At 40.1% G+C, this 13,743-nt stretch overlaps 1 protein-coding gene across 3 annotated transcripts in view; it reads left to right on the forward strand.

Moving 5' to 3' along the window:
- Positions 1-254: 254 nt before the first annotated feature.
- ENTREP2 (endosomal transmembrane epsin interactor 2) overlaps positions 255-13,743 on the forward strand; it is a 102,462-nt gene continuing 88,973 nt past the window's right edge. The window contains exon 1 of one of the 3 annotated variants that reach the window (XM_068143983.1): positions 255-621. In XM_068143983.1, the coding sequence (XP_068000084.1) occupies positions 379-621 (243 nt within the window). In that variant the 5' untranslated portion in view covers positions 255-378. The remainder of the gene's footprint in view (positions 622-13,743) is intronic. The other 2 variants (XM_068143981.1, XM_068143982.1) reach the window with 2 other exon arrangements.

The following is a 13,743-nucleotide window of genomic DNA, read 5'->3' on the forward strand; positions in this document are numbered from 1 at the left end:
GCCGCGGTGGACCAGAGATTAGGGTTCCGCTGCTCCCCGTGCGTGCGCCCAGCCAGCGGCGCCGGGGCCGGGCCGGAGCCGGGGCCGCCCCCGCCGGCGGCTGAGGGCGAGCCGCGCCCGCTGCGCTGCAGCCCCCGGCTGCGCCTGCAGCGAGGATCGGGGGCGGCTGTAGCCCCTCTCCCGCCCCGTCCTGCTCTGCTCAACCCGCTGGCCGCTGCCTTCCGCGCCCCACACGGGTCACCCGGGGCGGCAGGGCAGCTCCTCCTCCATGCGCCGCGGCTACCCGCAGCGTTCGCGCCCGGCTGCCCGGCGGAGCGCGCCCTCCCCGCCGGGCGCGGGGGGCAGGAGGAGGCGGTGCCGTGAGGGGCCCGGCGGAAGATGCCGGTGGGCGGCGGCGGGGCTGCGAGGCCCCCCGGCGGGGCGCGCTCCCTCAGCCCAACCGTGCTGTCCCGCAGCCTGTCCCGCTTGCGCGAACATCGCGCCCGCTCGCGGGCCATGCTGGCCCTGGGTGTCACGCAGATGGTGCTCGGCTGCCTCATCGTGGCCGTCAGCTTCGCCGCCCTGGCGCTCACCACTTCGGCCCGCGTCCGCCACTCCTGCCCCTTCTGGGCCGGTTTCTCGGTGAGTCGGGGGGAGCGCGGGAAGCGGGGCTGGGAGCACAGCCACGCGCCCCCACAGCAGCTCCCTGGGCCAACGGTCGCTGTGGGCGCGCGCCGCGGGGCGCTTCAGGGCTGCGGGTCCGCGTCTACAGGTGGGCGGTGGGAAGCGGCAGAGGCGCTTTCGGGCCTCGACTCCCATCCCCTGGGCGGTTCTGGGGAGCGGGCTTGTCGGGTGAGGGTCTCTACCCGATCCGCTGCCTGAGGCGGTCAGTGAGAGATCCGCGCTCTATGCGCCGTGTTCACTGCGATTCTGATGCTTCCTGCGCCCCGGTCTCAGTCCGGCAGCCTAGTGACGGCACCTCGTTGTCTCCTTTGGAAAGGTTAGCCGGTGCGATTCCGTCTTTTATCGACGGTGTTGTGTTAGAGTTGGGTGAACAGCATTTGGCATTGTCACAGCGGTTGGTATTGTTTTGGCGGGCTGATACTGCTGTCCCCGGCGTCTTCTGTACGGCTCCGACTTGGAAGTTGTCCGAGAGTTCACCTTGAGGTAACGGCGGTTCCTCAAGGTCTCGGCGCAGGTTTGTGCTCGGATGCAAATTCAACCGTGAGCTACTTTGTGCTGAAGGTAATAAAATGAGATCAGCACAGTAGGAGTAGTTCTGAGGTACTCAGACAGTGAAGAGGGAGAGCGCCAGCGCGCTGGGAGGGCTGGAAAGGCCTGTGGCTGTGGGGCACCCAAAATCCCTGCCACTAGAGAGGCCAGGATGAGACCCATGGGAGAGGCTGCCGGCCCCACGGGACTGGGGATCTGAAGGAAAAGCTTCTTCTGAGTGCAAATGCCGAAGTCTGGGTCCTTTTGATTGCTGCGTGATTTTCTTGGTTCTTTCCATTGTGTCCTGCTAGCGTAAGTTAAATAAAAATCAGTACATCTCTCGACTTGGCTGTCCTCACCCAACGCTGATTGCCAGGGTTGGCATGTGAGTATGCATACAGTGCACATAGGTGCGTTGATGTAAGACCATGTCGTAGAAGTTTCATAAGCAGCAAAATGGCACTTGATAGTTAAGAAGATTTAGACATTTTTGAGGACATTAGTAATAGACTCTGTGTTATTGGGGAAGATTTGCTTCATTTAATAAATACATTATTGCTTTCAAGTATGTCTGCTCAGCTCTTTTAATGGACCCCGGAGAGTTTTTTGCTTTAAAAGTGCTTGTAAGAAACCAGAACTGTTGTATAAATTATTTGGCTCTGAACATGTGGCAGAAATGGTACTATTTTAGAAAATAGCTGTTTAATATGTTCTTATGCCTAATTACTTTTTTTCCCCCCAGTCCTTAAGAGCAGAAGAACAATTCTGGATTAATTACTGTTCTTGATTTCTGCCAAGATTTTTTTGTTATCTTTAAAAGAAGCATGAATTTGTACTAGCAGCCTTGATATTGTAATAATCATTCTTTTGAATTTGAACCTCTGCAAGCTAACATGCAACTACTCATGATGATGTATGACTTTTAAATTAAGAAGCTGTCTACTTGTATACTACTATGCTGCTAAAACAGCACAACTCAGGCAGACTTGGTTTCTTGTCTTGGCAGATGAAGCAGGAATGTATACAACATAAGCATGCCTTTTTCCAGCTCCAGTAGTATTTTGTGAAAAGAGACTTACAGGGGTTATTAGAGTGCTCTAATTTTTACAGTTTTTTGGACTGTGAGTGACTTTACTCCTTCTTTCTGTTAACCCCATAAAAGTAGGTTTTCCAGTTAGTTTCCATGAACATCACTTGCTCATCATGTTGATGAAAGCCTTGATATCAGGTGGTGTGAATTGGTAGAAGGTGCAGAGAAAGTATTGCAAGAGTGTTGACTAGAAGCCCTTACTGCCCTGGTCTTATCAGAATGAGGCAGGTATATATTTTTATTCCAAAATAGAGTCTACTTTTGGAAAAAGTAATTCTGATGTATTGAAGCGTAAGAATAATCATACTTTCCTCCTAATTTCATTATCTGTCTCAAGAAACAAGGTAGAAGCAGTGCAGTTTTCAAGCCCTAAAGAACTTTTTGAAGCCAAGTTAGTTGGTTGCACTGCCTTTTCTAAAAGTCCCTTGAGCTGTGTAGTTCAACAAATACAGCTGTGGAGTAATTCGGTGGAAGAGTGAAAGTTTTTAGCTTGCTCTTGGAAAGTACATTTAAAGAAATAACTAAAGGTGACTTAAATTATGTGAGAGAAAAATAATGGAAGTATTCTTTATCTTTTGCTGCTAAAACTCAGGCATAGGTGTATTGACTCCCTTCAACGAACACGTTTTTTCTTTTCCCTTCCTGTTGGAACTGAGTTGCTTGGTGGTCAGGTAGCAGTTCTAAAACTTTGGGTTTGTTTGTGTTTTGGTTTGAGTTTTTTTGCCTGTGTGTGAGATGCTGTAGTTTTTCAGTCATTAGAAATGCACATCTTAAAATGGAGTAGTCTTGGTGGTGTTGATTTTCAGCAACTCTCCTGTCAGTGTAAATGAAGGCTGCAAAAATTTTGTAAGAATCTGTCTTTAAAAAACATATTTTTCCAGTGTTTGTAACATTCTGTTACAACTGCATGTTACACCTCTCAGAGAAAACTCTCTCATCAAATGCAAGGAAAGATTCTGATTTGTCACTTTATTTTTGGAATCAAGTCAAGTGACTGTAGCAGTGAAAGTTTATTTAAAGAACAAGACACCATAGTTTCTACAAAGCATTGAAGAATTTGAAGCTTATTTAAGTATCATTCTGGAAATTAAGCCATTTTGCTCTATATTATCTTTTGTAGTTTTCTACTAGAGAAAAAATATTTTGTATTACAGCATTTTAAGGTAATTAATGAGAATCAGCCTCATGTTGAGTACAAAGGACTTTGAGGGTGAGATGGGGAGGCCCTGGTTGATTCTCTGCATAGGCAGAAATCATTGTTGAGGTCTTAAACCAGTGTGGTCAAGAGCTAGGCAGGTTGTTCCCGTTGCAGTGTTTCATTCAGAGAACAGCATTATCACAGTAAGGTAAAAAAGTATGTGCTTTTTCATACAAGGTATATGAACATAAGTGTCTTTTATCCTCTTAAGAACATGCACAGCCTCACTTTGATCATGGAAAACCAGGTCTAAATGTCAGGCTGTTTTGGTAGATCACTATACTTTTCCCCAAAGTATAGGCAATAATAAGGTTTTTTTTTTCCTTTCCTGTAGGTCCCTAGTCAGTTGAATATTAGGAAGCATTTCTTATTTTTTTGCTGTTGAGAATCTGAAACTTACACCAAATTTGTAGTTAATAGGCTTTTTATAGTTGACTGATTCAGTGTGGGTACACTAGCAAACCATAGGCCTGACAGAGCTCTCTTAGGCTACCTACAAAAGCAAATTTTACTCTTTGCGGTCATGTCTTGAAATTGTTTAAAGTTCACAATAGGATGTTGTTCTTTTCCTCCTGCCCCACTTTGATAAAACTACCAGCTTCATAGACTATGAGTTGTCTCTAGTATGGGAAAGCATTAATAAAATTTTAAGTTAAATCACAAGACTACCCAGGTTTCTAAAATCATACTGTTGTACTAGAAATCCTAGAAGAACATACAGCGAAGTATGAGCTGGCCTTTTATATATATTGTTATTTGACAAGGGGTTGTATTCTTGTGTAGAAGTGTGTTGCTGGGGGATCTTGTACTGCCTCTCCTTTTTATTAAGCTGCTTCTCAATTCTGCCTCTTTTCATCTGTATCCTATTTTCAAAACAGATAAAGTCCCCTGGTTTAAAGGCAGCTTTTATATAGTATGTCTTCAAGGTTTGTGACATACAGGCTTTTTGTGTCCTTTGAAAAGGGCAACGGGTACAATAGTGAGATAGTCAAGGTAAACCCAGACCCAACTTCTCTCCTGGGAAATGTGAAAAACCTTATATATTTGTCTATATACTTAGCAAGTCTTCATGCAGATTATCATGTAGAATTGGATCTAGGGAGCAAATGAAACGGTGATCCCTTTGTAGCTGCTGAAGAGTTTATGCCATTCCTGAAAGATGATGCATCCCCCTTATAATAAGTTATCTTGATGTTCCATGCTTCAGATTATTGGAATTTAGAAGACCAAGGAATGGATCACCTCAGAAATCCTACAAGTGATTTGTTAACCTTTTTCCTATTCACAGTCTCATTTCCAGTAGTCAGGTGTCTACCAAATTTGGCTGAATTTATGGTAGGCTTTAGCCAGTGTTGTAGTCACAAAATAAGAGCAGCTACTTTGGTTGATGAATTGGAAAAAGTATCACTATAATGTTTGACTAATCACTGTTAACTCTTCACTTAAGAATTGCAACAGGCAACCTCCAGTTATATATAGATTTGTAAAAGAATTATGTGAACTCCGATTCTTTGAGACTTTGTCTGGTACTGTGTGCTTTAGCTAGCCCACCATCCCTGTTTTTTTCTGACTACTCCATGGGTTGGATTTACTAACACTTTAGACATTTTTTTTCCTTTGTGAGCTGCATGGGCTTGCCTCTTGACTTCAAGACAGTCGCAAGATTTCAACATGTGTTGTCAAGGCAATTGGTCATTATTCATTTTCTCTGCATTTTTGATTTGTGTATCATGACAATATTGTGTAACAGGAAAAAAAAAGGAGTAGAAGGGGGCTGTTGAAACCTGTTATTAGATGCCAGTTAAATCCTATGCTGTTGGATTACAAGTAGGAATCATATACATCATACAATCACAAGTAGGAAATCATGGGTACATTTGGAACAGTTGATCATGTGCAAAAATGTGGATTCCCTGTCCAGATGGAATGATAGCAAATTAGACAGCTGGAAAGAGGAACAATCAGAAAGAAGACAGTGTTCCTTTTTTAGTTTTTGAACTATAAATCTCTATTTGTAGCTTCCTGAGGATTTTGAGCAAAATGTGACCTTGAGATTTTTTATCTTCAGTGCACTAGACTCATGGAAGCCAGCATTTGTTTCATGTGGCAGGTCAGATTTTATTGCTTCTGAGTATAGTCTGTAGCCTAAGCCTTATGGGATTGAGAAGCACTTTATCCAGCAAGTTAGTTTATAGTTTGGGTTTTTTTTTTTTAATTTTTTTTTTTTTTTTTTTTAATTTATCGTAGCAAGATAAGTGTATGTCTCAGTCTCTTTAGGAATGAAGTATTTCCAGAATTGTTACTGACCTTTTCAGGTGTCCTTTTATGCTGGAAATGTATGAGCATTTGCTGTAAAGGCAGTAAATACTGCCCTGGAACTTACAACAACTAGCTATGTGGAACAGTTACAGTCTACTGAGAAACTGGGAAATAGATAAGTAGCTTAGCTGAGGTGGGAATTTCCAAGGTCAATTACCCAGTCATTAGCAGCTGCTGAACTTACTACACCTCCATCTTAGTTGTGTGTTGAAGCTAACTGAAGGAATGAGTTTTGAATTATCACGATTAATTAGCTGTTCTTTCACAATTCATTTTTTTCTACTCACTCTTGTGCCTTCTGGAATCAAAGAGCAGAAGAGATAATGGGACTCTGTAGGGTATGAACTGCTTCAAAATATATATGTGTTTTGGTGGTGTATTTAAATAAAGATGCTCTTCTAGAAGCACAATATGGTGTGGTCATTAACTCTTCACTATGGGAGGAATCCCACAGCTTTAAAGGATTACTATTCAGATGTGACAAGGCTAGGGAATTTCTAACTGAGCAGTATTAATTTAGAGCATCATAGCTTTTGACACTGTTTCTCACAGAATTCTTGTGGCCAAACTGGCTGCTCATGGCTTGGATGAGCACATGCTCGGCCGGATAAAAGCACCATCTGGATGAACAGGCCCAAAGAGTGGTGGTCAATGGAGTTAAATCCAGCTGGCAGCCAGTCACAAAGTGGTGTTCTTCAGGGCTCGGTGTTGGGACTATTTCTGTTGAACGTCTTTATTGACCATTTAGGGGTGAACCTTGTAGAGTAGGGTTATCGGTCGGACTTGGTGATCCCAAGGGTCTTTTCCAACCTGAATGTTTCTGTGAATTTATGTGCAGGTAATATTTAAGATCAAAATGAAAACTAAGTCATCCCTCTTTGACAAAATCAGTCTTTACCCCGTAAGAAGATGTTACAATCTAGATTTTAAAGAACACTATGTTCATAACTCCTTTTAAAGTACTTGTTCATGCTATTTGAAACTTCATTCCTCTCTCCAGTATAATTTACCACTGTAAATTTTGGTGTGTGCATGTGTCCATATCAGTGTTCTACTTCTGATCATGTAGATGCTCCCACTGAATGTTCATTCAAATGATGGAGCATCCTCAGAAAACACAAATCTGCTTCATGGAGGGTAAAACAAAACCCAAAGATGTGCATTAACAGCACAAAAAATGCAATATGACTGCTAATAGGTGTTAAGTCTTGGGACCAGACAAGCTTGTCTGAAGTAGTTGCTCATCCAATATGTCTATAATGTACAAACTTTTTTCTTAGAAATCAATTCTTTTGCAAACAGATTTGTTCCTGTTCCATTTATTCTTTGCTAATGCAAGTAGAATCTTTAAGGCCAGTCTGAAAACTCCTGTGTTGTGCAGAGGATGTCAACTCCCTACACATTACTTGTAATCCTTTCTCCTAGGCACTGGTTACATCTACATTAGTAATTTGATGCAGGCCTGCAGGGTGAAATAAGCAGTTTGGAGAACCAGATACAGTGCTCTGTGTGTTGATTTTGAGTATCTTGAGTGTTTTGAGTATCTTTGGGTTAAGTTGCAGTAAACGAGAAATAGTTCTCTGAATTACTGCTACATCACTTACCATGAGACATTATTTTCAGATATATTGTGATTAAAAAAAAGAGGTGATTTAAAAATATTCAGACAAGTGTGGGCTTTCTTGTCACTATTATAGTGTCCAGGTAAAAATGAGAAAATGCAACTAGTATGAAGAACATAAATTTTTTGCTTAGACTAGGAAACTGACTGGAACTGTTGGATTTCTAGTCTTTGCAACATCTCGATTTAAGCATGGATAATTGAAACAGCAATACAAGTTTAATATATCATTTGTGTGTGTGTATATGTATATAATTTATAAAGTAGGAGTTGCTAACTTTTTCAGTCTTGCTTTCAGTTTTATTATGAACTTTTTTTTTTGTTCTAGATGCCATTATCACAACTAATTTATGTAAATTAGGCAGATCAGTCAAATACTGTCCCCATTTATAACAATATAGTGTTGTTATTTCTGACATCTATAAAGATTTTATCTCAGCAGAATTATTTTCATGTAAGGGATAAAATTTTCTTATGAGGCTGTTTGTAATTTACTTAGGAGATGGTTTTTACTACTGTTTGTAGAAAAGAGCATGGCTTGATCTGAAGATTTTAGATAAGCCTTTTGTGCCAGGTGAGATAAAAAACAGGTGGTTTTGAGCTGAACACACTTAATCCAGAGGCACTGAGAGATACTAAGTGTGTGGCTTCATAATGCCACTTCAACATTCACTTTTCAGAGAAGAAACTTGTTTTCATCTAAGTGTAAATTGTGAATTAAGTTATTTTTAAGATTCAAGATGGACTTTTGGCCTGCTACAGAGAGTAAGACTACACTTTAGTTTTCCAAAAATCAAACTAAGAAGTATTATTTCAGTATTCATAGTGAAGAGCCAGTAAACAATATCGTTAAATAATAAACACAAGTAGTTATCTCACTATTATGCATTGTACCGATTGTGTCTGAAGCAAGAGAGTTAAACTGGATGGTATTCTTTTGTTACAGCAGTGAAAGCATTTGTTGATCAATGGTACTAAATTAGGTGTTCAGTTTCTGGCTCTGTAAACAAATCATGGAGAACTTTCTAAGACACACTCCTTAAAATAGTGGTGTGAACTTGTGGCTAACATACTGACTGCTATGGTATGCTGAAAATAACAATGGTAGAAAGTAGTATTGTCATATATTGAAAGTAACTATGCCTGAAAAACAAACAAAAATCTTTCCAGAGGCTAAATCCAAAAATTTTAGAAAACTTGTGAAAAATCAGACTGAAAACTGAAATGCTGCACGATTTCTGTACAGCTAGAAGTTCTTGGGTTATGAGGGGTGAAGGAGACAAGGTTTCAAGTCTCATGTTTGCCTTGGTGTGAAGATAATTCAGTCTGTTTTTCATGTCTCAGGTGACAGACTACCAAGATACTATCTTGACTCAGTGGAAGGGGTGGCAGATGTACTTTCTTCCCCTGATAGCATTGTACAGATTGGACAAAATGTTAACAACTCATCCATGCCGTTTGTTCACGAGGGTAGGAACTGTACCATCAATAGTTGTTCTTTCAGAAAGAGACTAGGAATGTTGTTGTGGTAGGTAGGGGTCAGATTTAATATATTTAAGTCCTTGTATACCAAAAATTTAATGCTGTTTTTTGGAGAAGACATGACCCTTTTTAAAGAGTTTTTGAAAGCATGCTTCTTGTTCTAGTTATACCTGTCTAACAAGGATTACTCTGGACCTAAAGAATTTAGGAAGTAATTTAAGAATTACTTGCTTTCCTCCCTTTAGAAATTTCCCTTCCTTATGAAATTAGATCATAGGTTTTAAATAAAACTTCACCATCAGACTATACTTTGAGATCCAGCTAAATACTATTACAGTATTCAGTAACTAGGAACAATACTCAATACTGAAGTTCATATTTCTTCAATACATTTTTTTTCTTAGCTAGTAAAGTAGTAGAAATAGTCAGTGCAGCTTTTCCTGTGGGCTTTTAAGAAGCTAGCACAGTGATTTGACAGGCTACTTGCTATTGGTACATGATGTTTGCCCTTTGAGTAGAAAAGAACCTTTACTGCAAGAGCAATGATGACAGTACAAACAATGAGGTGCTACACATATAATAAGTATAATGAACATCAGAGTGGCATTTTGCCGTCCACCAGAAACCATATGCTCATCTGACTCAACACAGACCTTGTGCTTACTGTGCTTATCTTCCTAACCGAACTTGTTGTGAATCAAGTGTCTGAAAGCATTATCAGACCAGCTATAAGGAAGCGTTGTCCCGTGACAATACTTGTCCGATATAGCTGAGGATTGTCCTAAGTGTATGATCCTTTATTGGTTTGTGAATCTAAATTGGAAGGAAATTGGAAGGAAGCAAAACCATTTTCCACTTCTGACACTGAACCTTTCTCTGAAGCAGTACTCTTTTTGCTTGTGCAACTATAATTCATCATTAGACAAACCATAGGTGTCCTTCCACACAACAGTTTCTATTTGTCTCCTGACAAAAGATAAAAGCTTGCCTTACAGTATGAAGGCAACTTGAGGTTTTGCCTGGATCAGCTGTTTTGGTTCCAAAGCGACACCAGTGATTATCTTGTGTTATCTGATTAATTAACCTGTTTTGAAAAATAAAGAAGATAAGAAGTAATGGGCAAAAGAGAAATCAGTTAGAGAGTCACAGTAGGGTTTGAATCTCAATGTCCCTGGAGCACAGTTTGGAGAGGAGATATTTTATGGTACTCTGAAAATGTCTTTTCTTTATGTCTGTTGTATTTTATATAACATCAATAAACCAAGGTAGGTCCATATAAAAATAAGTTTGCATGTGCTTAACTGCCTGCTCCTCACCCTGCTTCTCATCCCTCTGTTCAATTCTTGGAGCAAACTTTATCCAGGCGCAGGGGGAAGTGGCTCTCAAGGAGGCCAGTGGCATCCTGGCCTGCATCAGGAACAGTGTGGCCAGCAGGAGCAGGGATGTCATTGTGCCCTGTGCTCAGCACTGGTTAGGCCACACCTTGAGTCCTGTGTCCAGCTCTGGGCTCCTCAGGTTAGGAAAGATGTTGAGATGCTGGAACGTGTCCAGAGAAGGGCAACAAAGCTGGGGAGGGGTCTGGAGCACAGCCCTGTGAGGAGAGGCTGAGGGAGCTGGGGTTGCTTAGCCTGGAGAAGAGGCTCAGGGGAGACCTTCTTGCTCTCTCCAACTCCCTGAAGGGAGGTTGTAGCCAGGTGGGGGTTGGTCTCTTCTCCCAGGCAAGCAGCACCAGAACAAGAGGACACAGTCTCAAGCTGTGCCAGGGGAGGTTTAGGCTGGAGATGAGGAAGAAATTCTTCACAGAAAGAGTAATTGGCCCTTGGGATGTGCTGCCCAGGGAGGTGGTGGAGTCACCATCACTGGAGCTGTTTAGGAAGAGACTTGATGGGGTGCTTGGTGCCATTGCTGAGTTGATCAGATGGTGTTGGGTGATAGGTTGGGCTTGATGATCTCAAAGGTCTCTTCCAACCTGGTTAATTCAATTCTAACTGTAGAGCTCCTGGAAGATTTTTTTTTTTTTTTTTAATTTTGTTTGTTTGTTTATAGTTGGCTATATTTAGAAACTGTATGAGAATCCCCAGGCAATGTATTTCCTTCTGGGTGGTGCAATTGAATTAATCAGGAAAAAGAATTTGATGCCAAATTGAATGCTCAGGAAAATAGCAGTAATGGACTGTAGCCCAGAGTCTTCAAAACTAGATAATTTGGAAATTAAGGCAATATTTTAAGTAATATTTTAAGCATTATTTCCTTAATTCTGAATGGTTTGGTAGTACTTATGGTATCTTGTTTCAGTATGTCGACTGGATGTTGAACAGAGACATTTTTACCTCTTTTGCTTGCAGTGTAAGTGCTTCAGGATCAAATATTTGAGACAGATAATTTAGGCTGTTATTTATGTAAATCTTCTGTAGAGTTTAAGAAGGAAGGAATAATGTCAGGAGCATATTTTTGCAAAAATATTTAATGTAAAACATCATAGAACACAATACTGAAACCATGACCAGTTTCATTGGGCCAGTAAGTTCAAACATTAAGCAAGGTGTCATTTCTGAAGAAAGCTGGCAAAAATATAAGTAACATCTCATAATTTGTAGTGTCATGTACCAATAAGATTCCAAAACTCACAAAAGTGAGTCTTAGTTTTATTGGTAGAATGTATGATATTCAACCATACATGTGTTTTCCTTGTTGTTATTATTTAACAGCAACTAGAGATAAGTTCTGTGTTTTAGAGTTATATGGTCCTAACTTATAGGCCGCCCTACAGGGTGAAATAAAGCAGGTGACCACATTCTGACCAACAGTGTGGCACATAAAAAGGCTGCAGGTGAATAGTATATGAACAGCTTATACTTAAAAATCACGTGATGCTTTGTGAAGTGTTGTTTGCTGAAAGCAGAAAATTCAACAGTTGTTTTAATTATATTTGTTAGATGCCCTCAAGAAGACTGCAGATTAACAATAATGCACAATGATTAGCTTAATCAGTAGGCACTTGTGGAAGTGAGAGATTTGATGATATACATACATATAATTACACTTTGGATGAAGTAAAAGTACTTTTTGAGGAGATCAGTCTGAAGAAGATCAAAGTAGTTTTATAATTTTATAAACATGGATTTGCAAAAAAGAATTCTAATCTTTTCCAATTAAATTACTAAGGAATAACTTGAAACAGTAGGCTTCTATATTAGAAAAGGTGGGGTCTGTAGCATGAAAAAAGGTATATAGCTATTTTAGAATGTAAAGTTACAGTTAGATGAAGCGTGGTTTACTGGTTTCCTCAGAAGGCAGCACTAAGTTTTTGATAACTTCAGTGTAATGGGGGAATGAAAAAGTATTTTTAATATAAAAATCAGTATATTTGATGCCTGTTAAAGAATGCTTTTATTACTTAATTGGGAAAAATGTTTGCTCCCCAAGCCACCCTTTGAAATTCCTGAGGAGTGGGAAGATGAGGAGGGTAAGCAAATAGTGTGTTCTCAGACAGGATTCACACCTCCTCAATCCTGAAAGTACTTTCTTAAGAAATGTGCTATCTGTTCCTTCTGTGTTTTAACATCTAACAAGTGATGATCTGTTATTTTAGTAAACTATATATATGCTATACCATTGAATAACAAGATTGTACAAACATGCTGAGAGAACTGTAATAATAGTAATGAGTTCTTGCCCTTCTTTGCCAGAGAAATTAAAACTATTTCTAGGCTGAAATTTAAAATATGGGCTGCCCATATATCTTTTACAAATAACTAGCATCTGGCAGAGGCAGTGAATTGAGTTGTTTCATTGACCCAGTGGTCTGTTCAAGGCTTTAGGAATGTACTAACAGATAATTAAGGAATGTAATGGTTGAAATCTCAGATTATAATGTAAGTGTTAGTAAATGTGTATCTTATATATTGACATATCTATCTATATCTATAATATATATAAATAGAAGTAATGCTCTTTAAAACAAAAAATAATTTTTGCATGATTTTTTGCTATTGATATTTTTGCATTTTTTCTGGTTTTTGAGGGGTTTGTGGTTGCAGTCCTCCCCTTCTCCCCCCACTTGATGGGGTACTTCTGTGTTGTTTCTTAGTGTTTGTGGGTTTTTGTTTGATTTGTTTGGTTTCATATAATGGGGATTTCTAGGACATGATGTTGGAACAAACTGGAACAGGGTAAACTAATAGCTGATCTTTCAAGAATGGATGTTCATGGTTTTGTGGTGTTTTTTTTCTTTTCCCTACAATTTTGAAGTTAGCTGTACAAGAAAAAACAAGATTCAGAAAATGCTTATTTTTTTTGTGAGGTAAAAATATTACCATTTTGACAGTAACTTTTCTGTCTGTGAGAGTCATGGTCTCCAGTTCCTGTGCTGAGAATCCAGGAGCTGTGTATGCATGCTTTTGTCAGGTTGCCTGGGCTCCTAGCTCACAGTGACCTTCTGTGTGTTTGAAGGCAGCTACCAAGTGTCCTTTCTATTAATAAATTAACCCCCTGCAGTCTTTCCATTATGTTGTCTAGACCTGTAATCTTTTCCCTTGCTCTTTTTTTCATAATTTAGCTCCTTCACTGAAATTGATCAAAGTCTGCAGAATCCTACAGCATGACTGTATGCTAGTAAAAATGGTTAAATATTTTTCATATTTATTTTTTCATAATAAAGGGAAAAAAATAAGAAAGCTAAACGTCATTGATCTCAGTAATAAGTGTATGAGGAAGGCAAGAAATAAGAGAGTCGTAAACCTTGGGCTTGCAGTGTACAACAAAAAAAGGATGGGATTATTTAGAGGTCAAAATTGCCTTCTGCCAATAGAGTTTTCTAATAACAGCTATATTATAGCAGAC

The sequence above is a fragment of the Melanerpes formicivorus genome, unplaced genomic scaffold (genome assembly GCF_026170545.1).
Source record: "Melanerpes formicivorus ecotype bairdi unplaced genomic scaffold, bMelFor1.0.p_v2 SCAF_10, whole genome shotgun sequence".
Taxonomy (NCBI): domain Eukaryota; kingdom Metazoa; phylum Chordata; class Aves; order Piciformes; family Picidae; genus Melanerpes; species Melanerpes formicivorus.